General features: G+C 35.5%; 1 protein-coding gene across 2 annotated transcripts; it reads right to left on the bottom strand.

The window, feature by feature from the left end:
• Window positions 1-1,224: 1,224 nt before the first annotated feature.
• Window positions 1,225-26,386, bottom strand: LOC123535205 (UPF0764 protein C16orf89 homolog). Of its 2 annotated transcripts, none has more exons than XM_053519201.1 (8): window positions 26,166-26,386; window positions 6,925-7,075; window positions 6,389-6,544; window positions 5,188-5,299; window positions 4,086-4,239; window positions 2,697-2,925; window positions 1,887-1,936; window positions 1,225-1,386 (listed from the first exon to the last, which is right to left on the bottom strand). In XM_053519201.1, exons 1-8 carry the CDS (start codon window positions 26,332-26,334, stop codon window positions 1,292-1,294), a joined length of 1,116 nt encoding a protein of 371 aa, XP_053375176.1. In that variant the 5' UTR covers window positions 26,335-26,386; the 3' UTR covers window positions 1,225-1,291. The 2 variants fall into 2 exon arrangements, with proteins under 2 accessions (XP_053375176.1, XP_053375175.1); XM_053519200.1 differs by lacking the exon at window positions 26,166-26,386 and adding an exon at window positions 20,544-20,846.
• Window positions 26,387-27,587: the final 1,201 nt, after the last annotated feature.

Consider the following 27,587-nt stretch of genomic DNA (forward strand, 5'->3'; position numbering starts at 1 on the left):
AATTTAGACTTTGGCTTCAAAATGCTAAAACTTTATTTTGCTCTGTCATTGTTAAATTAGCACATTGCACGTGTGTTACGTCTCGAGCTAAAGACTGCCAGCTACAATTTCAGTAGTATAAATTTGCTGCAAACAGAGCTATGACAAATTGAATATTTGCGGTTCTTAAGTCTAAGTTTCAGTCTTAAACTTTGATGAATATGGTTTCTGTCTCAAAATGTATTCGGGATAATTTCCTGATTGTGCTAAGATACGAGCAATCAGAGGGAAATCCTTTCAGACTGGGCTTTAAACTATATATAGAGTCCAAAGGCCTTCATTAAAGCCATCAACCAAAAATATAGTGTGTGAATCCTCTAAAAGTTGGTTGTCTTTTGGTTGCAGTATTGCCTATGGTCTAAATGATAAACATTTTTCCACACGGCATTTACAAATAAACTTTACATTGGTTGTGGATCTCCATAGCCGGATCACTTACCACTACGGTACCGATTTGGGTGCGAGTCTCGAACGGTTATTGTTGCATAAGTTTCCATGTGAGAATGCCATGCGATTGGCTGAAGAAAGGTAGGAAATTCTAACTAGTCCTAGCTTCTGTCTGCTCATAAAATAATGTTTAAAGGGGCACCTGGAGTTTTCCTCCACAAAAGCCAGCAAAATCTAAGTACTCCGTCATAACACAGGTTGTTTCAGCAGCTAGAATGAACTGCCAGGGCATTCAAAGGATCACACGACTATATACAATACCGGTCTATTAACCCCGTTTTTTTTTTGATAAAATAAACAACTATTTTAAAAGTTTTAACAAACATCTTAATAATTCAATAATGTTAATAAAAAGAACAGCACAAGAAACATAAGATCATCTCATTTTTGTTTCATGTGCAAAATGATTTGTTAACAAACTATAATTCTCAAAAAATATAGCATTCTCGTAATAACCCCGGTCATGTCTGAATGTGTTTATCTATATTTTTGTCTATTACTGTACAGTTGTATAATATATATTTTATGTACATTTTAAATATAATGTAGCGGCTAGATTTCTATCGCATGTTTGACGTGGTGGGAGTGACATAAAGCCATGACACAGTTTTAGTATAACCCTAAATAAATGTAATTTTAGCTTTGACGTTGACGTCGTCTTGGTCTATAATTAATAGGTAAAGAAAGAAGAAATTTTGATGTTTCAGCAGGGAAAGCTTTCATATGATAACAAGAATATTACATTTGTGTCTTTGCACAAATGACAATGTTGCGTGACTTATTTTTTATTTCCATGAAAATGCACTTATAGCATATACATTGGCGTGTATCTGACTAAAAATCGAAGATATGTACACAGAACACCGAATCCAAGACCGGAAGTGTGAGACAAACATCCATCTGAAAATATATAAACAACATCATTTATTGATTTAATATATATTGTAATCTCTTATCTTGTAACTGTTATATTTTTACTAGTAAATTTAATTCGCCAAGCTCAATAGGAAGAGCGCAGGTCTACGGATCGCGGGGTGGCGAGTTCGATCCCCGGGTGAGACACATTTTCTCCGCGACGATTTGATAAAAGACATTGTGTTTGAAATCATTCGTCCCCCACCTCTGATTCATGTGTGGAAGTTGGCAGATACTTGCGGAGAAAAGATTAGTACTGGTACAGAATTCAGGAACGCTTGCTAACTGCCCGCCATTAAATAACTAAAATACTGTTGAAAAATGGTCGCGGATAACCCCAAAACAAACAAACAAACAAGCAAACAACTTTTGACAGGATCAAATCTAAACTTCTAATTCCAGAAGACATATAACTCTTGAGGTAGAAAGCATTATATTGAAAGTTGCCAAAAAGAAAGCATCTAAGATTTTTCTAGTATCTTTACCTTTCATCTGTTTCTCTCTGAGCAGTTTTCTCATTGTGCTTCCGTCAGATCTGTTCCAGGAAAAAAGAAAATATTTCATTTTCATTCTGAAATCCTACAAATGCATTTTCAAAGTAAAAATGAGCCGCGTCATGAGAAAACCAACATAGTGGCTTTGCGACCAGCATGGATCCAGACCAGCCTGTGCATCCGCGCAGTCTAGTCAGGATCCATGCTGTTCGCTTTCAAAGCCTATTGCAATTAGAGAAACCGTAAGCGAACAGCATGGATCCTGACCAGGCTGCGCGGATGCGCAGGCTGGTCTGGATCCATGCTGGTCGCAAAGCCACTATGTTGGTTTTCTCATGGCGCGGCTCAAATAATAAGCTACTACTGTATTTGATATGTAAAATGTATACATGAATAAAAGATGTTGAAGTCATGTGCTATTCACATCGGGGGTTTCGCCGGTTCGTGCTGCAAAGAGTGGTAAATGTTAATTGGGTCTCTTATTTCTATCTAAGCTACCAACTTGTAAACACTGAATCTGGCTTTCGTCTAATCAGCCTATCTTTTGTAACTCTTCCTGTCTTACAGGCGAACCTTATGAGGAAAGGTTGCCTTCACTTCTCGGGTCAAGAATCAAGAGTTGTATAAGTCCCTTTAATTATATTCGAGATGAGAAAAATCGATTTTTATGAGAACTCTTCCAATTACAAAAAAAATACAGTTTAACACCAACGGAGGTAAAACGAATAATTTAAAAAGTTTATTCTATATTTATTTCCGGTTGATTCAAGTACAAAATCTTAAGAAACGCTACATGTTTACCTCTCAAAGTCCAGAGAACGCATGTTGTTCTGGTTAGATTCAGGCTGTTTGCTTTTAGTTTCTCCTTCTTTCGAATTTTCCTTTTCTTTTTCGCTGTTTATAATTGAGGTCAGTGTCTTATAGAGGTTTGACCGGAAACACCCAAGACGCTTGTCTGGCCATGACAAAACCATTTTTATCCAATCAGGCCTCATAAAATCTTCAAATCCAAGAGGTCCACACAAAACAGCTGTCGAATACAAAATACTGATGCAATTCATATGTTTAAAGGGAACAGATCTATGGTAGCTGATTTCTGCCATACTGTTCCGAAGAGCACCAAAACGCGACAACTACAAGTCAGTGCGCAAATATGCCCAAAGATATATTTATCTTTCAGGATTGGGCACCAACAACGCCAAGTCAAGAATTTTTCGTTCTGGCGTGTTGGTACCCCGCCGACAAGCCAATACGTCAAATTCAGTTGTCGATCTGGCGCCACGCCAAATTCACCAAATTTACAGTTGATAAATAAGCCCACCAAAACGTCAAGGAAGGTTTTTATGGGTGGGGCGCCAAAACTGACAATATCATATTTTGCGTGTCAGCGGGGAACAAACATGACAAAACGACAAATTATTGACTAGGCATGTTGGCATTCCCACCAGAACGACAGTTATCACAAATGTCGTGTTGGGGTGCGCTAGTTTGACGTTCTGGCGTGTTGGCGTGTTGGTGCTCTTCGAACATGCCAACATGCTATAGAACGAGATGTCAGACATCAGCCACCATAGATTTCCAGTCATTTCAATTATTTAAAACGATGTAAAAATGGCGGCGCGTGGTTCGTTCAGTGCATTATATTCTAATCTTATACTTCATTAAATATTTGATTTTAAACTTCTTTTCGTTGATTTTAAACCTAAAACACATAATCATCCTATTATGACAGAAAGTAGTGTGCGCGCGCTATAGGCGATATTCTGTTGACTTCGAGCGTTATATGATTGTATACCCTTTGTGAATGCCACGATTTTGGTTTTAATGGTCTCACTTCTGTCTCGAGATTGAGAGACCCACGCTGAGATATAAAAGATTTAAATACCTAACAATGGTAATTTAGGAAAAATAACATCAAGCTTAGTGCATTTTGTCACCAAGGATACATATAAGGACGAATGGAAGACAAATATGTATATAGATAATACTTATTTTGTACTGATCGCTCGAAATACTAGTATAAAATTATATAAATCATCGCTTCATGCGTGATTTTACCGTCCCCTTAATCGAAAAAAGTCCCTCGACAAGACCTTCCATTAAAGAAAGGAACTTAACTGGCCATAGGTACTAGTATATTATATTCTATGACGACTAGACGAAAGTTCCTTAGAAATACGCGAGTATTACTTTGCTCTAAGAAGAGATCTTTCCTGTGTTGTCTAACATCTCCTTCGCGTGAAAGATGTTTTGATTCCTCGTATATTTTATCGCAGAAATCCTTCTGAATACTCCGTAGTTTGTGTCCGCCAGCGAACTTCTCAAATTGATCCTTGCAGCCAACCTTGAGCAGAAAAAGGGTGTTTGAGTTAAACATTGATATCGCTTCACAACCATCATCATAAAATAAAACTATTTTATCAAAGTTAAATTCAATATGCTTTAAGATACATGCTGGTAATTAAGCTGGAATAAAATCTTTGCCTAATTCATTATTATTTAAGATTTTTTTGGATGAAATATTCAAATATTCGAATTTTATGAATTCAATCCGGTTTATTTTTGTCTTAATTACATAGAGAACGGAATATTCATTAAAATGAAAATAAGACAATATTGATTCCGGTTAATTTACGAGCCCGCATTATAAAAAAATACAAGGGATATGCAGACAATACAAACAAGACTCAGGATTGTTTCATGTACAGAATTTCAGTCTGACAATGTTATTAAGACGGCGTCTCAGTATTTGTTTGACACCTATCGGTATGGCGCACCTTTTGGGTCAAAAGTAAATCGATACAACTAATAGATATACAATTGTAGTTGCAGGTACAAAAATATATCTAAAAGTTGTATCTGCAGGTATACAATTGTACCCTCAGGTATAAAATTGTACATGAAGGTATAAGATTGTACCTGCAGGTATATCTGTATATATGCATGTATAAATCAGGCATATCCGTACAGGTAAAATATTGTACCTGCAGGTAACGCCGCTGATAAGACCACTAACGGCTACTTTAAACTTTGGAATTAATTGCAGGGTGATCTTAACTGTGGGGTGTCTTATTTGCGGGGTGATCATAATTGCGGGGTGTTTTTATTTGCGGGGTGATCATAATTGCGGGGTGTTCTTAATTGCGGGGTGGTCTTATTATCAGGATTCCCTTCGCAACTGTTATTTTCTACCGAAAGCCTCTTATTGCAAGTAGAAATGAACAAAAAAGAATACAAAGGAAACTGAATCAAATTCAAATAATGTATCGAAGTAAACATGTCATTTACTTACATGTTCCACCATTATGAAGTACAGCAGCTGATGTGTGATGAAATAATCGGAAGTTTCGTCAGTTGTCATATAATCTAAACAGTCGTGGGTGATATTGCAGCGGGCCAAAGTTCTGAAAGTTACAATATTGAAAAAAAAATACTACACACTTTTAGGCCAATTAAGCCATTCAGTAAGCGTTTTATAACATTGAATAAGACCTGAATTTTCATAATTTTGATCTTAAAGTTCTGAATTTAGCCCAGCAAAACTTTACCGTACAAAAAGGAAGTAATTACATGTACCAACGAACAAAAAACAGTAAGCTAGTAAGACAAAATAGTCCTAAATCGTTGGCCTGTAAATCTGACATTGACCTAACTAAGTCAGGGTTATGGACCGGATACGAAATAAACCCTTCCAATTGTGACATTTACCTCGCAACTAAGGAGCTCGGTCTTGTACATGACATTTCGTCTTATTATCTCAAACATTTGTACCAAGTAATTTCGAAATCCCTTCGTGGATGGCAGAGTAATGACCAGACACGAAATATACTCTGTTAAAACATATGAATTACAAGTGTGACCTTGATTTTGTCAGCAAAAGGATATGGGTTTGTGCGCGACACCTCGTCTCCTTATATGGAATGTTTTGTGCCAAAACAACTAAAAATTTAATGGATGGCAGAGTTTTGGACCAGACACGAAATGTGACGGACGGACGGAAATGCGCACAGACGAAGCCCAATTTCTATGTTCTTCAATTTTCTTCGAAAAAGACCGGGGACAATAAGAAAAGAACAGTTTGCTTGCCATTAGTGTCAGTGTGCTCAAGGTAAAGGTGAAGACTTTTAAATATGGAAAAGTGACCCCATGCAATTTTAGTCTAAATAAATATATTAAAAATGAATTTTTCTCTTCTTCCCCACCCCACCCACAAACACGTATACACAATATCCGTTTAGTCTGTAGATGCTGGATATTTTTTCCTATTCCCCATTAACTCCGGAAGTTGTTTTTAATGTAAGTTAAGTTTCTTTACTGGTTTTATTTTATCCACCAAACACCCACCAACCATGATTTCCAACTGGTCAAAATGCCTTAATACCATAAAAGATATATCTTAGAAAACACACATGATTTCCGAATGGTCAAAAAATGACTTAGTTTTGAAAATTTGTTAACATAAAAAGATATTTTTAAAAAAATAGGACGAATACCTTCCATTTTCCACGTAAGTTCCGAGCATGCGCGCATAACAGGAGTCTCCCTTCTCTTCATTGTAGTGGGAGTTGTAGCCAACCAGTGGCCGCACTTTTTCAAACGAAGTCGGCTTGTATGGCAATACATACGGTTTGTCAATAGTGGCGAGAAACCTGCAAAATGGAAATGAAACGGTATATTTTACCGACCGCAGATTTCATCCAGGATTCGGGTATTCCCCGCAAAAAAAGTTCTGATACAAATCGTTGCGGTAAAAAAAAACGTGTTTGGACCCAGTCAATTGTGGACGCTTTTAAGGACTAAAGACCAGATTATAACAGTACCTGCCGCCCCCTTAAAGCAAAAAGGCACCAAGTGCTGATAATTAAAGTTTATGGTACCTTTTTGATTTAAGGGGGCGATGTGTTCTATTTTTTATTTCACTGACATCGAAATCAGAGCAGCATTTTTGATTAAAGGAACGCTGTTTTTTGTCGAAAATGGAATATTCTGGGACTTTAAAGAAATAACCTCTGGGACGAAGGGTTTATACCTTTCATAATAATCAGAGTCTTCGCTTTCAACATATGGAAGTGCTGAATTAGCCGCCTTGTCTAGTTCCTTTTCTAACTTCAACATTTTCTTGAATACGTTACTGTCACATGATCTGAGTTTACATTCGCGTATCGCTTCTCGTAGCTGACCTGAAAAACAAAACAACTGTAATTTGACAATCTGCTAGATTTATTAACCCTTACCCTGCTAAATTTCTAAAATGGACTGGTCCATCATTCAATTTGGGCAATCCCATTTATTTTTCAAGGGGAGTTCACTGAAAATTAACTGACTGAATAGCGAACAGTGCAGACCATGATCAGCCTGCATGGATGTGCAGGCTGATCTTGGTCTGCACTGGTCACAAAGCCGCCCCCAGCGGGTTTAAGGTTAAGAACATTGAAATAATGCTTTAAGTAGTTGTTCTGATAAAAATATAAAAAAGATAAATGGTAGTTTGAAAGTTAGTTAGATTCGAAAAAATCAACGAAAAAGTGGAATTATAGCAGTTTATGTCAGTCTGTAAATTTTGTTCTGAGAGAGTTTTCTGTGTGTAGGATGAAAAGTCAACGGAGTTCGAAGGACATATCCCGCTGCTATGATATGTTTTGAAGCGTATAGAAATGTCATGAACATGCAAGCCAAGAAACTGCAAGTCAGTTTCCATTCTGATCGTATCGGATAACAGTTATATCCTCATCTTAACATAAAATTCCACGTTTGACTGTGTTTACATATCATGGTGACAAAAATAAAGACGACGACGACGATGATGATGATGATGATGACGATGCTGATGATGATGTTACAGTGGAGCTTGAAAGTTAGTGTTTTGTTTTTGCTCAGTTGAACTGCTGATTCATCACGTTGTAACAATGCTGGGAAGAAAGCACAAAATCATTGCAATTAGATGGCTTTGTTACACCACAAAGTTTCAGTGTGCACATATCTTAAGAAATTTGGTAGTGCTTTCAAAAATGGGTTGATTCCAATATATTTTGGTAGCGAACACCACAGCTCAGTGAATTCTTGTACACGTACAGTACCATAGAAGAACAAGTGTGTTGGAATAAGGTCAGTAATTCGGTCGAAAATGTGCTTTGAAAGAAGTCCGGAGTAAATAGATCCTTATTTTCCCATTTTTGCGCAAAGTCGTGTAGAATCACATTTTCTCACTGTTAGAATACATTCTGCATGAAATGAGACGGTTTTCATCTTTCTACAACCACATCATGACAAGTTTTGCAGATCGCAACCGAAAGTAAAGTTTATTATGCGGACAAGAGCAATTATGCGCCATTTTTAGGATAGCCGACCACAGCTGACTGGCATTTCACTTGGAACTATTCAACCCCCTATTTTCTTTTTTTTTATTTTTTCGTTAAATTATGATAGAAATTTCATGAAAAATAGGTGTAAGAAAAAGTGATGTTCTATAAAGATACGTAAAGACGACCTTAAGTTGTCGTTTTTTATATGAAACAAAAAAGGATTTGAAGTACTGACCTTCACCTGTTCCAGTAAATACATAAAACATCCATTAGAAGAAAATACGATAAACCCCTCGTGTGGATAAATGCCATTACTGGTCGCATTATAACATTTTTCTACATTAGCTTCGATAGAAAGTTATCCATTTTGACGCATTTTTATGGTATCTGAAAGCCTAAACTGTAAGTGGAGCTGGTAATTTGATAAAGATTCTACATTTCTGTGTAAGTATCTTTAACCATTGTGACTACGGCATTCTTCGTTTGAGTAAGGTATGGATTTTTTTATTCGTATCTTTTAAATGTTTGTATTTTAAAAAAATTACTTAGGCCTAAAAAAAGAAGTATGTTTCCGGTAACATGCTAAACAAATTTAGGATAGGTAGGTCGGTAATTTTTTATTTTTTTATTTTTTTTATTAAAGTGGGACTTTTCGGAAATTACTTTTGTGTCAAAAAAATGAATACAAATAAGGGGGTTATGCCTTTAGAGCATCAGTAAGTTGATTTCTAACATCACTGACCATGTTAAAGCATAAAAAGTGCAGGTCTGCCATTTTTTGTTAAAAGGTTGAAAAAAATAATTCTCCAAGGCCATAAAGTCGGGCCAAAAGTTTAGGGTAGGTCGGGATACCGGAAACAAACAATTTTTTAGGCCTTAGTTAGATGGGAGAAAGCGTGAGAGGGGTACATGTATATGTTTTGCAATGAAAAAAATTATATAATTAATGACAAAGTAAAAAAAATGAAAATGTTGTAGAAAAACGTCAAGTTCTTTTTTTATGTTAAAAATAAAATTCATCAATGTATTCTTCCGAGGGAGGCGCTGAGAAAACACTTTATCTTGATTATTTCATTGATATGAATGGGTTATGAGGCGCTGCGATCAATTATTCAGTATTTTCTGTCTAGGGGTCCTTTTTGGCAGCATTGACAGCGCCTACAGTCAACACCAGGTGATCGTGTTGCAGCAATTCCAGTTTTTGTAAATAATGAATTCTAATAATCAAATGATTTACGGTCCGAACAATAATACAGCACACTCTACTGTGAGACATTACTGGGAAACCTGAAATACTTCTATGTTTACAAGTTGTTGCTAAGAAGAGATTAATGTTCTTTGTAATACAAGAATATGTCGTTCATTATATGCTATACTGAATTACGTAGGTTTATACAAATCTTTATTATTATAACTATATTTATAGTCCTTTCCATTGGTCCAGATTTAGTCACATGATCAATGATAAAAAGTCGTATTGACTCGAAGGCGGAGCCAAAAACACATATTGACCGCCAACTGTGACGTCATCACGGTTTGACGTCAAAACAATGCCACGACGTACACAATTTACCACGAAAAATGACCAAAGGCTGCAGATATTTGTATTTAATGTTTATACTTATGAGTAGGCTGGATTTAATAATAAAACAATTGTTGCCTTTTAAGTTCGGTCGATATGTGGATTTATCGACCTGATAAAAGCGATATCAACCTCGGGTTGCATCGCTTTTATCAGGTCGATAAATTCACATATCGACCTCACCAAAAGGCAATAATTGTAAAATATAGTTTGTACGCCGCTTCTTTGCCCTACATTTACACGGTGCCTATACCACGTGACTTTTATGGCTATGTGTGGGTATAAAAAACATAAACAGTCGTCGATTCAGGTAACATTTTTCATGATAACTTTCTTAATCCTGCACCAATTTTATTCAAATAAAGACGAGGGCCCGGCCATAAGAAAGATACAATCACGGCCCATCAGTTTGAAAAGAATAAATTCGTATTTTTGTCGAAAAGTGCAGCCGCGCATTTTTTCAGTCAGATTGCCGACGTGCTATGTGTGGGTGCATTCTGTTAAAATCGTTTATAAAACTCTTAAAAATGCGTTCAGCGACAGGGCAAATGGAACCGAGAATGTAATTTTACCTTGTTTGACAGTTGCAAAATGATCGTTAAGAAATATAGCGTATTCCTCTTGTTTTTTAAATAAATAAAAAAATGCTATGTGTGGGTGCCGCTAAATTTATGCTATGTGTGGGAGTAAACTCATAAAAATGATACCGTTGCTTTAGATACTTGCACTAAGTGAGTTTTAACTTACTCGTATTACATTCATAGAAGAAATGAGTATCCATCTAGCATAACTGATCTTTTTTATATTTATTTAGAAAGTCGCTGTGTTATACGGAATAGCGCGTCAGATTCATTGTTGTTATTGATTACGAGCGCGTGTTATCAAACAACTTTGTAGGGATAACGCATGTTTTTTCGTGTTATAACATCTGCAGAATCTCGAGGGATTGGTTGGTACCCGAGCCCGTTACGGCGAGGGTACCAACGATTCCCAAGGGATTCTAAAGATGTTATAACACGAAATGAATATGCGCTAACGCCGCTATTCTAGCATAAAACGCGTTAAAAACGGGAAAATGAATATATTGTTCCTCAATGTCATTGAATTTCCATGAAATGCGCGGTAAAGTCTACGTTGTTTTGTCACGTTGACGTCATTTCATTTTGAATTATCCGTTTTGGGGCTGTAATCAGGTAATGCGTTACGCTCTGCCATGGAACGTGCATATATATAAAGGTGTTATAACAGCACGTGAGCGCGAGAATCTCTCTGTTAACACCACGTTTTCTCTCCTGTTAAAACACCCCCGAAAAGTGACAATAACAGCAGTTTTATGCTAGAATAAACGTTAAAACTCTGATATATGTTTGAAGTAAAATTTATGAAAAAGTTATTTCCAATCTCCTTCAGTTGTGTTGAAGTGTTTTTTTTATCTTGATGCATAAACAACGTTTTTCATAAACACGCAATTGAATCAGTGTCCCTAAGGTAGTTTTAAAGGGCAGTATGTGTGACAATATAGTGTAGAGCATAGATCGTTAGCCTTGGATGCTGCTCCATTGTAAATTCCACTGCTCACCTAGTTCGTGGTTAGTTGCAGCTAAAATGGCATTTATTGTAGCTTTGCGCTATACGTTTGAAACAACACAAATTACTACTACTTCAGGGTTGTAGTTCAAACCACTTTTCAAGCATAAAGAAAGGGTTTCAATCCCTCGAACGAAAGTAAAGTACCTGCGGTAGTGCATGTAAAAAACTGCTATTAAATTCATACCACACACATAACACATGGAGTCATTTCATCAGAGCCGCTAGCCTATTTAAGAAATAATATATCTCATCCAGTGATTTGTCGCTGAATAAATCATTGTTTGGAATTCAGATGCAAAGGAATTATATCACGAGGGCGCAGTCTTGTTAGAATGAATGTAGGCGCTTACAAAACCAATCTGTAGCGCGTCTGTCGCTAAAAGTACAGCCAAATAATTTTAAAGAAACACTCAATCAATTACATTTCTTGATAATTAAAATTTCAGTTTGTGATTTTAGAAGAGTTCGTCACAGGTCTGTTGTGAGATAATAGAGAGTTTGAGATTTCAACCTTCGCCTTCCCCTTCAACGTCTCTTGCGAAGTTAACGTAATGAAGTTGAAGTTCGATTAAAATTCCTTGAGATTTCAAACATTAGAATGAACCTTACTTCTTTTCATCCGCCTATTCAATTTATCCGTAATTATGATCGTGTTTTTCGTGCATTTTGATACCAATTGTCCGAAAGGGCAGGAATTTTACAAGAGGTTTTAAAAATGAAAAAATGAAAATTAAATAAAAAAAAATTCAATTAATATAATCATCGCATGGATATTAGAGCGATTACCAAAGAAAAAACAACAAAAAACAACAACAACAACAAACAAAAAATAAATAAAACGATAAAACAATGTGAACAATGTAAAAACTCGTTAGTGTTGCTCCAGACATTTATGTTTTATATTAAATTATGTCAGTATAGTCAGTATACAATGCACGATTGTAAATCATACATGAGAGGAAATAAAAATGATTATTACATACCTAAAATTATTTTCCATTTGGTTTCAATGGACTGCGATCGTGCAATATTTTTCCATATCATGGCGTTGAACGCTTTCATATCGGACTAGTCCCAATCCGTGACTCTAGTTACCTCCCCTGACGGTCCGTCCATTGCGGATCTCGTTTCTTTAGATTTTTGTTGCTAGTGTGTTTGTTTAATTTGTAATTTATGCAATATTTTGTTTACTTTTACACTTTGATTAATCTGACCTATTACATACTGACACGTAGTAATTTATCAGACTGAAATGAGTTGGACTAATATAGGACGTGGAATGTTTTCTTAACGTTGTAATGGAAAGAATCGCGTGACGTCCGTGGCGTCCGAGCGCACGTTGCGACAACAAGTTGACGTCATTTTCGCGGAAAATATTAATGCCCGTCAGTTTGATTTGTTAATTGCGTTTTCGGAGATTTTTTTTCCGTATTTTTTCCTGTCTTTCGTGACAGAACGATAATTTAGATATAAATTAATCATTTGATAGTGGATATGTAATAAAAAGGTTATCATCGTTCTTTCGCGGACAATATTGCGCTCCTAAAGTTGCGCAATATTACCGCTGCAGAACTCGTGCATATATCCACATACAAAGTTAATAACCTATAATGATCATATCGACGTGGTAATGACACTCTGTATGACTCTGTATAATGCCAAACTCTCAGACAGCACAATATGATTTTAATATACTATTTTATAAGTAAAGCATCTGCGGATCCAGGAATTTTTGTTAGAGGGACACCAACATTAAAGAGGGGGTCACCCATTTCAGGGGGGTGGAGGGGGCGGGGTGGGGGGAAGGGGGAGGGGGTAGGGGTAGGGGTAGGGATACACCGAGCTTCAAGACCGACTTTCTTTGTAAAATGTAAGAATCAAGGGGGAATTAACCCACAATTTCCCTCTGCCAGGCTCTGGTTCCGTGCATTTAAAAAATGGAGTTATCCCATACGGCTAACAAGAAACGTCTCTCATCATGATATCATAGATCTGAAATTGTCTGATACTTCAGAAGAATTTTCCGTCTTACTAGTACCATTTTATGTTTATAATTAAAACGCAATTGTAGTATTAAGTGTCCGACAGAAACAGACTGATTTTATTTGGATGTGAAAACAAAATATTCCACCAAATGATAATCGCGCGTAATTATTTATTTTTCAAGTAAAATGACTGTCATGCCATGTGTCTCCATCCAGATTTCAGTCTTTGATACCGAGTATGTGGACAGAGTAGATGTAAAAAGAATGAAGTTTCGACTTTCGTGATATCACATCTTCGGACGTTCAAAACTTCACTTCATACGGCAAAAAGGCCCATCTGGTATAATCGATATCGCCTGGGGACACAAATATGCCGTAGAAGTTAAAGTTTGAACAAAATCTCAAAGTTTCTCAAAATCAGTTGATAACTTCATACTTCCAGGTTCAATTTAATGTATTTAGTTAAAATCATTAGCCATACAAAACTTCATTATTCTTATACCTATTGATAGTGTTTCGCATCAAATTTAGTCTAATTATATATATGGATAATCAAATAACTTAATAAGCAGAAATCCTGAAACTAAGCTTTTTATTTCGCATAGTAATAAAGAGAAGTATTAGGCTTACGTGATATTACATGGAAAACTTTAGTAGCAACGTGAGAAATAAATAAACCACACGCATATCGGTGACGTTTTACCCAAAATATATATGAGAGACGTTGAAGGGGAAGGCGAAGTTTGAAATATCAAACTCTCTAATATCTATCATAGCTTTTGCTTTTTTGTGTTGGTTTTGTAAGCGCCTACATTCATTCTAACAAGACCATTGCAGAAAATAAGGCTCCAAAGAAATTATCAAACAAATTAAGAATAAAATTGTATGTTACGAAGGGGGTGAACTGTCCAAGGAACTTCTCTTAAAATGATCTAACAGACATAATTTTACCAGTATTTTGATTGTCTTCTACTTTGTTAGTGATAAAGGACACTCCATTATACTTATCAACTGTGACCTGCCTCCGTGGTCGAGTGGTTAAGGTCGCTGACTTCAAACCACTGTAACCTCTCATTGATAGAGGACCGTAGGTTCGAGCCCCAGCTACCCACTATGTCTCTATTTGTGAGAAAGTATGCAGTTGCTTACGGAGGATGGGAGTCTAGTATACTAGTACTTCCCAGGAACGATGGTTAGGTGAACTGCCCGCCTGATATGTCATAATTATAATTATATTTGAGTTGTAAATAATTATGTATATGGAATTCATTAAATATTTGTGAAAATTATGTTTGTCTTACTTTCCCCATATATATTGTATATCACCACTGTTCGTTTATATTATGTATATGTGTGCCACCGTTGGCTTATAGCCCAGTGGAATATATTTGAATAAACTTCAAACTTCAAAAACTTCATATGACTCCGACTGTTGAAACAGGGCGTTGAAATCAAACGAATAAACAAACAAACTTACTGCATCACAACATACATGTCAGTCCTAATATTAGTTATATTCACAGACGATATTTTGAACATTGTTTATATACAAATATTTTCAATAGTAAAATGGGTAATCAGGCAAGTAAACTCTCCATGCAATATGATTCACCTTGTTGTTTGGCACGGAAGAGTTCACCATATTGTCTTACCTTTTTACTGTTTCTGTATATAAACTTTTGTCAAAATATCATTTCTTAACTATGTGTTTATATTTTCGTGTGAACAGTTAAGACGCAATACTGACGTACAGTGATCTAAGTATGAATAACGACTCTGATGAAATGACTCCATGTGTTATGTGTGTGGTATGAATTTAACAGCAGTTTTTTACATGCACTATCGCAGGTACTTTACTTTCGTTGGAGGGATTGAAGCCCTTTCTTTATGCTTGAAAAGTGGTTTGAACTACAACCCTGTAATAGTAGTATTTTGTGTTGTTTCAAACGTATAGCGCAAAGCTACAGTAAATACCATTTTAGCTGCAACTAACCACGAACTAGATGAGCAGTGGAATTTACAATGGAGCAGCATCAAAGGCTACGATATGTGCTCTACACTATATTGTCACACATACTGCCCTTTAAAACTACCTTAGGGACACTGATTCAATTGCGTGTTTATGAAAAAACGTTGTTTATGCATCAAGATAAAAAACAACACTTTAATACAACTGAAGGAGATTGGAAATAACTTTTTCATAAATTTTACTTCAAACATATTTCCGAGTTTTAACGTTTAAATAATTATGTTTGATAACACGCGCTCGTAATCAATAACAACAATGAATCTGACGCGCTATTCTCTATAACACAGCGACTTTCTAAAAAAAAATAAAAAAAATCAGTTATGCTAGATGGATACTCATTTCTATGAACGTAACACGAGTAAGTTAAAACTCACTCAGTGCAAGTATCTCAAGCAACGGTATCATTTTTATGAGTTTACTCCCACACATAGCATAAATTTAGCGGCACCCACACATAGCATGTTTTTATTTATTTAAAAAACGAGAGGAATACGCTATATTTCTTAACGATCATTTTGCAACTGTCAAACAAGGTAAAATTACATTCTCGGTTCCATTTGCCCTGTCGCTGAACGCATTTTTAAGAGTTTTATAAACGATTTTAACAGAATGCACCCACACATAGCACGTCGGCAATCTGACTGAAAAATGTGCGGATGCACTTTTCGACAAAAATACGAATTTATTCTTCTCAAACTGATGGGCCGTGATTGTATCTTTCTTATGGCCGGGCCCTCGTCTTTATTTGAATAAAATTGGTGCAGGATTAAGAAAGTTATCATGAAAAATGTTCCTTGAATCGACGGCTATTTATGTTTTTTATACCCACACATAGCCATAAAAGTCACGTGGTATAGGCACCGTGATTTAGACAATCTGACGAAAAAAATCCAATAGGAGTTTGTTGCGCTTCTTTTAACATTCTGAACAGGGACCATTGAAGTTTGAATGATGCGAAATATTTAAACTTTCCCAATACTTTCATAGTTATAGCTGAAACGCATAAATTTGATTTTATCCCATTATGTTATATTCCAATCAGTGATTTTATTTTCGTAATAAAATCATTTTACCACTTTTGTAATACAGTGTATTATACACAAAAAAGATAACATCAAAGTTTGACATATATATTGCTTGTCGAGTAAACCAACTTAGCAAGTTTTGATTATTTATTTGCTGAAAAATGTACAAAGTTATTGGTCGTTCACTCAGATTTCTAGCAAGAAATGACCCGCTTTGGCATTTGATAGTATAAATTTCATTAGCAGACCTCCAAGACTGAGCTTTTGTTGTCAGGGTTCGTTTTGAAAATTTAGCACTAACAGTTTTACAGATAGTATCAGTTTAGAAAATTGTTTTTAAACTTTGTCACGTGGTAGACGGGAAAACATTACTTAAAACGTTTTGTTTTATACATGCAATCGTATAGGTGAAAATATTACTTTTTAAAGATTCGTGTATAAAAGAAAAAACCCGCCGTATTTTGGTTTTACCCCGTTATGTTATATCACAGTAACAAGGGATGCGCACTCATGATTTCCGCTTGTATGACCTTTTTTTGATATGATGGTGTCTGTTTAATTATCATGTTTTCATTATAACGTGTTTTATGATTCGTATATTACTATATAGAAATTATTTTATATCGACATGTGAATTATATAATTGATTTGTCATAAGAACATTTACTGCTGCTTATAACTGCCTCACTCTTGACTTCGTATTGAGCGAACTTTTAATCAAAACTTTGCTTCATGAGGATTAAATAGGGAATCGTGTGTAATATTTCCTCGGCCAGACTGAATAAATTGAGGGTTTGCGCGTGTCATTGTTGCATCACGCATCAAACATTTTCTGCGACTAAATGCAATGTAACTTTGTATTATACCCTGATAATTTTAATTTGAGAGGTGTTATATCAAGAGTAGAAGATGAATTAAAAATGTCAGACATATATACCTGGACGTGTTACTTTACGGGAAAAAAATTGCTCGGTTTTGAAGGAAAAATAGATCGATATTTGACGGGAAAAAATAGCTCGGTCTTTGGAGGGAAATTGGAAAGAAATCAGGTCGGTTTTTGGACAAAGGGAATTAAGATAATAATAACTATGAAAAAACTGCTTAATTTGAAAGAAATATTTTCGGAAGGAAAGAGGAGTATAAATGAGCAAATACAATAGAAGAAAAACACTGCTTGACAAAAATATACGCGCCCTTAATTTCAAATTATGAACACCTCTGTAGATTTCATAAAACTGAACATTTCGATAATAAACTTTCTAACACATATTTTCCTATTAAACAATGTGTGCATTATTATGCAACCGTCGCAATTACTAGTGTTAGTCAAAGCGTTAAACGTCTAAGCGACGCGCTGGAAAAGAAACCCATACAAAACAGGCAAATACTTGATGGATGTCGTCAAGGACCTAATTGAATCTTGTTAAGTGATTTGCTCTTGAAAAAAACCGTTTAGATGCGTATTATTATATCACTCGGTGTGCACCCTCGTGATATGATTCATTCGCATCTGAACTCCAAAAATATGGTTTTATTCAACGACAAATCACTGTTTTGGATGTATTATTTCTTAATAAACATTATGGCGCCATGACGTTGTATCACACATGCCGCTGAAATGTAAAAAAAAATCACTGTAGAGACATGAAATAAATATAATCAGTTTCTTGCATGTGAGATTAAACTAACTTTTGCTTGAATATACCAGAATTAACGTAGACTTATACCAAAATATGTTGATTTTTCACTTCATGTTGTTATCACTCATACTCTTTTGCCCGTCTATCAAAATCTGCATCCTTCCTAAGTTACATTCTATTAAAATCTACCACTTTAGTATTATTTTGGTATTTCGCTCGACTTAACTGAACCACATTTTCTGGTGCCAAAACTGATAAAAGAAAATTAAATCTGATAAATCTGAAGTCTTTTTTTTCACAAGATGTATCAGTAAAAAACTGTCATATATTTCCGTTTCCACACTCTCAGACGCTGAAACCGTTTAATAGTCATCTCACGAAGACAGAGACATTTATTCGAGAGATAAAATAAAATCAAAATGACTTTTGAGACAATGTTACATATCACAAGCATTGCTTTTAACATGACACAGATATATACATGTATTAGAAGATGAATTTAACCGAATTGGTTTGCAGAGAAGATAATTCAGTTATGAATACTTCTTAGAATATATGGAAAACCATAGCTGTCTGCTAATGTTGATATACATAGAGCACTTATTTGGCTTGATGTTGTACTAACATCAGCATATGAAGTGCCTCCACTTTATTTTATCCTACCTTCATGCAAAATAATTTTCAACTTTTTATACGTCACTTTTAACTGTATATGCTGTTATTTAAACTTTGTATACTGTGCTTTTACCTATATACGGCTTTGACTGTATATACTCGTGAGAGCTTTTATCTAACTTTATATGTTGTGCTTTTTCTACTGTATTATGCAGTACTTGCAACTATATATGAACTGATCTTTACATTTTCATGCGGTGGTTTGAACTGCACTTGTGGTGATTTTAGCATTATATGAGGCGCTTTCTATTGTATATGTGGTGCCTTTAACGTGTGTACCACATATAAACTAACAAATATAAAGTTGTATATACAGCGCAACCAAATAAAAGCATCACATATATATCTGAAAGCATTACATATACATCTGAAAGGACCCAATAAAGTTTCAATGATGATAGCACCCTTTATACGGTATTATGCGGATCATAAACATGTATAAGCACTGGACAGAACATAATATAGGTAGAAGCAATTCATATACTGATTTTCAGTCTATATCAACATCAAAAGGCAGCTATGGCATTCCATACAAAACAGTGAAATGTTTTATGCTCATGTCACATTTGTTTAGGACGACATTTTAGAAAAATAACATTAAAACTAAAGATAATCAAGCTATGCCACCACAAAGGGCGGACATGCGAGACAATCGTTAGTTCGAGCACCATTTTCTCCAGGTAAAAGTATTTGTGTTTTCTTGCTACGAGTGAAATTTGCGATAAAAATGTGTGAACCGCCACGTAAACAGGAGACATCCAGTCTTTGTTTTTTTCTAGCGAAAATACAGTTTTGCAAAATAACAATTTATTCTGTTTGAGAAAATATGTATCTCAACGTTCATTCCATGGTTTCAAACTTAATTTTCTCTGTGGAGAAAATCACATTCAAGTACAATACATGTGCAAGGTTAGAACGTATACATGCCTGGTACATTCGGATGCACAAGCGTATAATAATGTTTATATCATTATTTATTATCGTATGACATGAAACTGTCATTTCAAAGACTGACTCAAGTTTCTGTTTGTGTGTGTGTGGCCGGGGATGATCGAGGGGGAGGGGGGGGGGGGATAAATTTCTTTTTCTTACAAGATTGCCTAGTGATAAAGTCCAGTCTGAAATGTTATTTTAAATTAACTTCAGGTTTTCAAACTATATGATACCAGTCTTTCAATTTTAATTCGTATCCATACATAGCCCAAGCTCCAAATAAAAAAATTCTATTAAACTCAGAGGTTTACACAAATAGACAAGATTTAAATGATTTTTTCTCATTAGAATTTTACAGTTTCAAATAATTAAGATTATTAAATGTCGATTTTTAATCTAATAAGTGTACATATCTGCTCAGACCGAGGGCAGGACACCGAGTTCAAATAGTACAGATTTAAAGAGGCATGCCTACAGATGTTACAAAACAAATCAAACTGGGGATATTACAAGCTTAAATTGTAAAGAGGCATGCCTACAGATGACGTTAACGTAATATAAAAATGTTCAGAACAGATGGAGATGTCTATAAAATATTATAAATAAATAATAATATATAATATAAGTTGATATGCATTTTATTATGAATAGATACGACACAACCTTTATCTATTTTTTTTTATTTTACGTTACGTTCTTACTGCGTTACCTAAGCAGCAGATATTTTATACGCTGTACAACTTTTTTTGTTGAAAATATTCGAACCCACTTAATCTTTTGGTTTCAAATTCTTATTCATAAGTTTTGAAAAGAAAGACACAATTCTGCAAGCGTGCCCCTTTACAGATAACAGACCGTTTACAATTTGATAAAGTTTTAAAGTTTACCTTGTCCTAGTCGTAATCCAAACAATCCGTCAACATTTATAGCACTATAATCATCCGCGAAAAATTCCAGAGCTTTTTCTACTGAATGTAAAACTTCATACAGCACTGTATCAACCGGCGGCACCGACGATCCGCCGGCAAATCCGCCGATGAACAGGAGCGTCAAAATTACGACACGCATACTTCAATACTCAAGTTTTCTGTCCGGTCACGAATGACCTCAGCGCTTATCAGTTTTCAATTTGACACATTTGCAGTGTGGATATTTTTGTAGATATCCATTAAGATTACTTATGACCTCATTAATTTTAAAAAGTCATACTCCTGAGCAACATTTCATTTATATTTTAAGTTATTGCCGCTAAGCGACTGGGGAATTACAGTATGTGCGAGCCGATATGAAAATCAAACTAACATACTGCTTAAGGAAGCAACGAATCGCATTTTATCTCTAAGACAAATAGTAGATCAGAAGTTATCACGAGTATATCGGCAACAAACAGTCCATGGTTGTTTAATTTTTACATGTAGCAGTGCATTACGAAATCCCAGTGCGACTTTCCTTTTTTTCATTTTGCCATTTGCTATTTTGGTTTTTGTCTTCTTTTTAAAAAGAAATAATGATATAGATATCTGCTAAATGCTATAAAGACATCTATGAAAAGCAGTTTTGTAAGAGACTGAATCAATAAGCAATTTTGCTGCAATTTATAGAAGCCCAATGTGACATCTTTTGCTTTTTGCATTTTGGTATTTGCTTATTGTATCCTGGGGAACAAATTTTAATGGAAAAAAAGAAGTTAAATCTTTGAAGCCAAGGCTTAAATGTAACTTGAAACAGTACGCATACGACCATTTGAAAAAAAAAAGCAAAACGCACACAAAAAAATAAAACGCAAACAACAAAACACGAAAAGCAGAAGCAAAAAGGAAAAAAGTTTGTCAAATCGGGATTAATGTGTTATTAGTAAGTGTGTGCATTAGTTATTGTGTGCATTAGTAATTGTGTGTATAAGTAATTGTGTGTATAAGTAATTGTATGAATATAATGAAAAGTTTTAATTAATCCTCTGTAACAAAATATCACGTATCAAACTTTGACATCGTCAGCTGCAAAACGATATTAAATGTTTAACAAATATAACAATGCCCGTGTCGTAGAGAGACATTCTATATGGACAAGGTCTGCACACGTAGATAAACATTAAAAAATCCAGGTAGTAGATCAACATTTAAAAAGATCACATCCTAGATCAACATTCAATGAAGATCCGGGTCTGCAAGAGAAAAATGCCCAGGACGTAGATCAACATTCAAAAATATCCTGGCCCCATGTCCACAAAACATTTTTGGTTTCAACTGAGTTTGAAATTTTAATAAAAGATTTAAAGAACTTCAAGATTTAAGACCAATTTAGTCTGATCATCGATACTGAAAAATTGTTTGAAAATAGTTATTAACATAGCATTTAATTCTAAACATGCAACTTATATATAATGGAGAAATAAAGTTTAATTATCAAACTCAGCTGAGACTGAAAATGTTTTGTGAACACGAGGCCTGATCGCCACTGCGATCAACATTAGAAAATGTCCAGATCGTAGATCAATATCAAAAAATGTTGAGGTCGTAGATCAACATTCTTAAAGTGTTCAACTTTCAATGCAAACCCGGGATTTCAATTGTAGATACCATTGTATTTACGATGCCAAATTACTTATACTGGTGTTTCAAACTATATTGTACAAAACAGCTTTAAAGTTTTGGTAATATCTAGGGATGGCAACGAATATTCGAATATTCGTTCATTTCACGAATATTCGAATACTGTTTCACTATTCGAATATTCGGAAAATATATAAAATCATGAAAATTACTGACATCAAATACAACGTAATACAACAATATGTCATTGCTAACATTTCAAAATTTTGACAAAATCAAGCAATGATATCATATAAAATTACTTACTTTATGACTTCAACCCATTCTTGAAAAGTCACAAAAAATAGACTAAAATGACTATGCGCAATCTGACACATTAACAGAATGGCTGTGGCAACGTTAAATGTCGCAACGCCGCTAAATGTCGCAACTACCGTTAAATGTCGCAAGGTTGACGTTAAATGTCGCAACCACCGCTAAATGTCGCAAAATCGTCTGCCGCTAAATGTCGCACCTTTAACGTTAAATGTCGGAAAAATTTGCCCATCGTTATATGTCGCAACACCAACGCTAAATGTCGCACAGCAAAATAAGGTAAGTTAAACAGTCTTTACAACTTAGAGATAAGACTGGGTAATGCATGCTTGATTTGGGGAGGGCTGAATTGACCTTTCACTCTAATCTGCACGTTTGCTTTTCAGTGGTTCCGCACCATACATACGTTATATATTTCATATCTAAAGGCTTGAGCACTAACATAGTACTCGCCGCAGTACTAGATTTATTTCAGGTCTGAACTATGTAATTCTATGGAGTCCTGTTTAGCTCATGAAAAATTAAGCTCGCGCTCCGTATTGTCGCGCGTTGAATAGCATGTCTTTAGTCGACCTGAATTTCGTTACATAACAGACCGGGGGCCAGAAATTGTTGATGGAGGATGGGAGGTAGGGAGTGGGGGCGGGGGCACCAGTATAAAACAAAAGCGTCACCGGCGACGTGCGGTAGGGTTCCTCTGTCCGTATTTGTGGGAAAGTTTTTTATATACCGTTATGAAATGTTGGCCTGTGGTGCATTTTTGTCTATTTTTAGGTACGTACTAGAGGGGCATTTCTCTTATTTTAGGTGGTTAGGGTCTTTTCCCCATTGACAATTTTGAAATACAAGTATGGAATGCTGGACTTTTATTGCAGGTTTTGTTCAAAATTTCGGTGTATGGGAGGGGTTATCCCTGTCATTTTCGAGGGCTCAGGGTCTCTCCCCGGGAAAGTTCGAAAACCAGGTATAAAATGGTTGCCTTTGGTGCATTGTTTTTCTTAATTTTAAGGTACTCGAGGGGTACTCCCCCCATTTTAAGGGGTCAAGGGTTCTTCCCCCTGAGGAATTTTGAAATATAAGTATAAAATGTTCGCCTCTGTGGCGTTTTGGGTCTACATTTTGAGAAAATATTATTTCCAAAATAGTTGGGTGCAACTTTGATGAGTATAAGTCACTAGTAAGCCAACAAGGGTGGGGTTTGGGGTTGGGGGAATCGGCTCGGGCAACAATCCAGGCCTGTTACACAACAGGATGTTCAACTACGCGACACGAAGACTGTGTTTTGTACCAGCTGTAGAAAACGAAGATTTTCTATTAATCAGCCATGGGTTCTATTTCTTTGTTTGGAGGTTTACATTTAAAGTCATAAAGTAACTATTAAGCTTCAATGGCGGAGAAAGATCCTATGTGGCCCTCTGTACATTCTTTCAGGTAAAGCGGAACTTTTGTATTATTTTACTTTTAGTCTCTTAAGATTGTCTGGTTTAGTCTCATTCCCCTCATTATCCTACTTTTCCGTTTACCCACACATAACCCCCCCCCCCCCCTCTCTCTCTCTCTCGCCCCCCCCCCCCTCTTGAAAAACGTAAATATTTATATTTTCTATTAATTGTCTTGGTACTGTGTGTTTGTGTCTTAGATGTCTGTGTCGTTATTCACCCCGTTCCACACCCATACCCACCCCCCACAAACATACAACACTATTACTAAATCGTATTTAGTTAGAAGAAACCTTAGAATATTTCTGTCCTAAAACACTGGCCCTATTACAAAATAATTTCACAAATATTTTTCTTGCGTGACTGTTCAAGCAAGGTGTGGAACTCAGGTGAGCGATCTAGGACCAACAAGGCCCTCTTGTTGCTATACGTAACAGCACTTATCATTAAGATAATTATTTGTATTACATAAACCTGTTAATTTTTCTTCCCTCAAAAAAGTAAATATACACAAGGAATTGATAGTCATAGTGTCAAATAGGAAGTGCGACATTTAGCGTTGGTGTTGCGACATATAACGGTGGGCAAATTTTTGCGACATTTAACGTTAAAGGTGCGACATTTAGCGGCAGACGATTTTGCGACATTTAGCGTTGGTTGCGACATTTAACGTCAGCCTTGCGTCATTTAACGGGGGTTGCGACATTTAGCGGCGTTGCGACATTTAACGTTGCCACAATGGCGCCGTTCAAAACTGGACAACAAAATATTTTAAGGAACATTTAAATTTATCTTAAACTATATTTTTCTGACGGTAAAGATTAAAACTGAATCGACACGACTATGGGACTTCTGGATGTAAGGATATTTTAAATTCAGGAATTATATTTTAGTCGGAAAGCGAATTACAATTAGATGGGGTTTGGTCTTTTTGGCTGTTCCATCCATTTCCATGTTGAAAAGATTATGAAGCTATGCCACCACAAGGGGCGGACATGCAAGACAATCGTTAGTTCGAACCCCATTTTCTCCAGGTAAAGTATTTATGTTTTCTTTGCTACGAGTGAAATTTGCGATAAAAAGTGTGAACCGCCGCGTAAACAGGAGACATCCAGTCTTTGTTTTTTCTTGCGAAAATACAGTTTTGCAAAATAACAATTTATTCTGTTTGAGAAAATATGTATCTCAACGTTCATTCCATGGTTTCGAACTTAATTTTCTCTGTGGAGAAAATCACATTCAAGTACAAAAACATGTGTAAGATTAGAACATACATGCCTGGTACATTCGGATGACCGAGCGTATAATAATGTTTATCATTATTTATAATCGTATGACATGAAACTGTTATTTCAAGGTCTGACTCAAGTTTCTGTTTGTGAGTGTGTGTGTGTGGCCGGGAGAGATCGGGGTGGTGGGTGGGGGTGGGGGGCCGTAAATTTCTTAGAAGAGTCATTTTCTTCAAGTACAAGATTGCCTAGTGATAAAGTGCAGTCTGAAATGTTTTTTTTTAAAAAACTTCAGGTTTTCAAGCTATATGATACCAGTCTTTCAATTTTAATTCGTATCCACACATAGCCCAAGCTCCAAATAAAAATTTCTATTAAACTCAGAGGTTTACACAAATAGACAAGGATTTAAATGTTTTTTTTTTTCTCATTAGAATTTTACATTTTCAAATAATTAAGATTATTAAATGTCGATTTTTAATCTAATAAGTGTACATATCTGCTCAGACCGAGGACACCGAGTTCAAATAGTACAGATTTAAAGAGGCATGTCTACAGATGTTACAAAACAAATCCAACTGGGGATCATTATTACAAGCTTAAATGGTAAAGAGGCATGCCTACAGATGACGTTAACGTAATATAAAAATGTTCAGAACAGATGGAGATGTCTATGAAATATTATAAATAAATAATAATATATAATGTAAGATGATATGCATTTTATTATGAATAGATACGACACAACCTTCATCTATTTGTTTTATTATTTTACATTACGTTCTTTCTGCGTTACCTAAGCAGCAGATATTTTATACGCTGTACAACTTTTTTTGTTGAAAATATTCGAACCCACTTAATTTTATGGTTTCAAATTCTTATTCATAAGTTTTGAAAAGAAAGACACAATTCTGCAAGCGTGCCCCTTTACAGATAACAGACCGTTTACAATTTGATAAAATTTTTAAGTTTACCTTGTCCTAGTCGTAATCCAAACAATCCGTCAACATTTATAGCACTATAATCATCCGCGAAAAAATCCAGAGCTTTTTCTACTGAATGTAAAACTTCATACACCACTGTATGCGACGATCCGCCGGCAAATCCGCCGATGAACAGGAGCGTCAAAATTACGACACGCATACTTCAATACTCAAGTTTTCTGTTCGGTCACGAATGACCTCAGCGCTTATCAGTTTTCAATTTGACACATTTTCAGTGTGGATATTTTTGTAGATATCCATTAAGATTACTTATGACCTTAATGTTTTGTCATGTACAACATTTTTAAAAAAAAGTCTTACTCCTGAGCAACATTTCATTTATATTTTAAGTTATTGCCGCTATGCGACTGGGGAATTACAGTATGTGCGAGCCGATACGAAAATCAAACTAATATACTGCTTAAGGAAGCCTTACGCACTTTATCTCTCAGGCAAGTAGTGTATCAGAAAATATAAGTATATCGGCAACTAACGGTCCGTGTTTTTTTTTAAACTTTTAAATGTTTATCAAAAGCAGCAGTGCAGTATGAAATCCCAGAGCGACTTTCTTTTTTTTTTTTTTTTTAATTTTGCCATTTGCTATTTTGGTTTTTGTCTTTTAATTTGAGAAATAATGATAGAAAGACATCTATAAAAAGCAGTTTTGTGAGAAAGTAAATCAATTAGCAATAGATATTGCTACAATTTATGGAAGCCCTATATCTAACCACTTATTGCACATTGGAATTTCTTAAAAATCATCCAACAATGGCTAGATTTTTTCATGGATTTGCAAAAAGTTTCCGATATGGTTTATACCGGTCTAAACACGCAAAAACAGCATTTAATTCTTTAATGAAAATTCCCCAGAGTGTGTTCTTTATACAGGGAGATATACTTGTAAGTAGAAAATATTCCCGATGGACCCGAGCTATATCTGGATGCATTTCCCCGAGTGACATTTTGTCAGGAATTGACATTTTTGAATGCAAGACATGCAGACTAATGACAAATGTCTTAACATAACAATTCTTCATAAGTATCATGGGACGAAACGTTATTAATTTTCTAAAATACCGACATATGGACTTCCAAGGAATCACAAAGTTTATGGACATCGCCAAGTTGTATCAAATATGTGAAAAATGAAATAAAAGTCGTAATAATCGTTTACATAATAAAACTTCGAGGCATTTTGGTTTGCTGTTTTGGGTAAAATGTGATTTTCAAAATAATTTTAAAAGGGAACAAAACCCGGTCTATATTCACAGTTGGGCTCTATTCAGAAACTAGTTGTAACTTTTCAAATAATTTTTCGGAGCTAGGTTCGTGTCTCTGTTCGCAAGTGATATTCATGAGAATTTGAATAGCACTAGCATTTTCATAAACAGGAGGGCCATGCTGGCCCAGGAG

This window comes from Mercenaria mercenaria, chromosome 12, assembly GCF_021730395.1.
Source record: "Mercenaria mercenaria strain notata chromosome 12, MADL_Memer_1, whole genome shotgun sequence".
Lineage (NCBI taxonomy): Eukaryota > Metazoa > Mollusca > Bivalvia > Venerida > Veneridae > Mercenaria > Mercenaria mercenaria.

Bases quoted from the DNA above. Each gene is read 5' to 3' on its own strand.
- LOC123535205 (XM_053519200.1), bottom strand. From the start codon at position 20,724: ATGCGTGTCGTAATTTTGACGCTCCTGTTCATCGGCGGATTTGCCGGC. The intron at 7,076-20,543 runs GTAAACTTTAAA...TTTGTTTTTCAG, and splicing joins TGGATTACGACTAGGACAAG to GTCAGCTACGAGAAGCGATA. The intron at 2,926-4,085 runs GTAATACTCGCG...TGTATTCGACAG, and splicing joins AGATCTCTTCTTAGAGCAAA to CTGTTTTGTGTGGACCTCTT.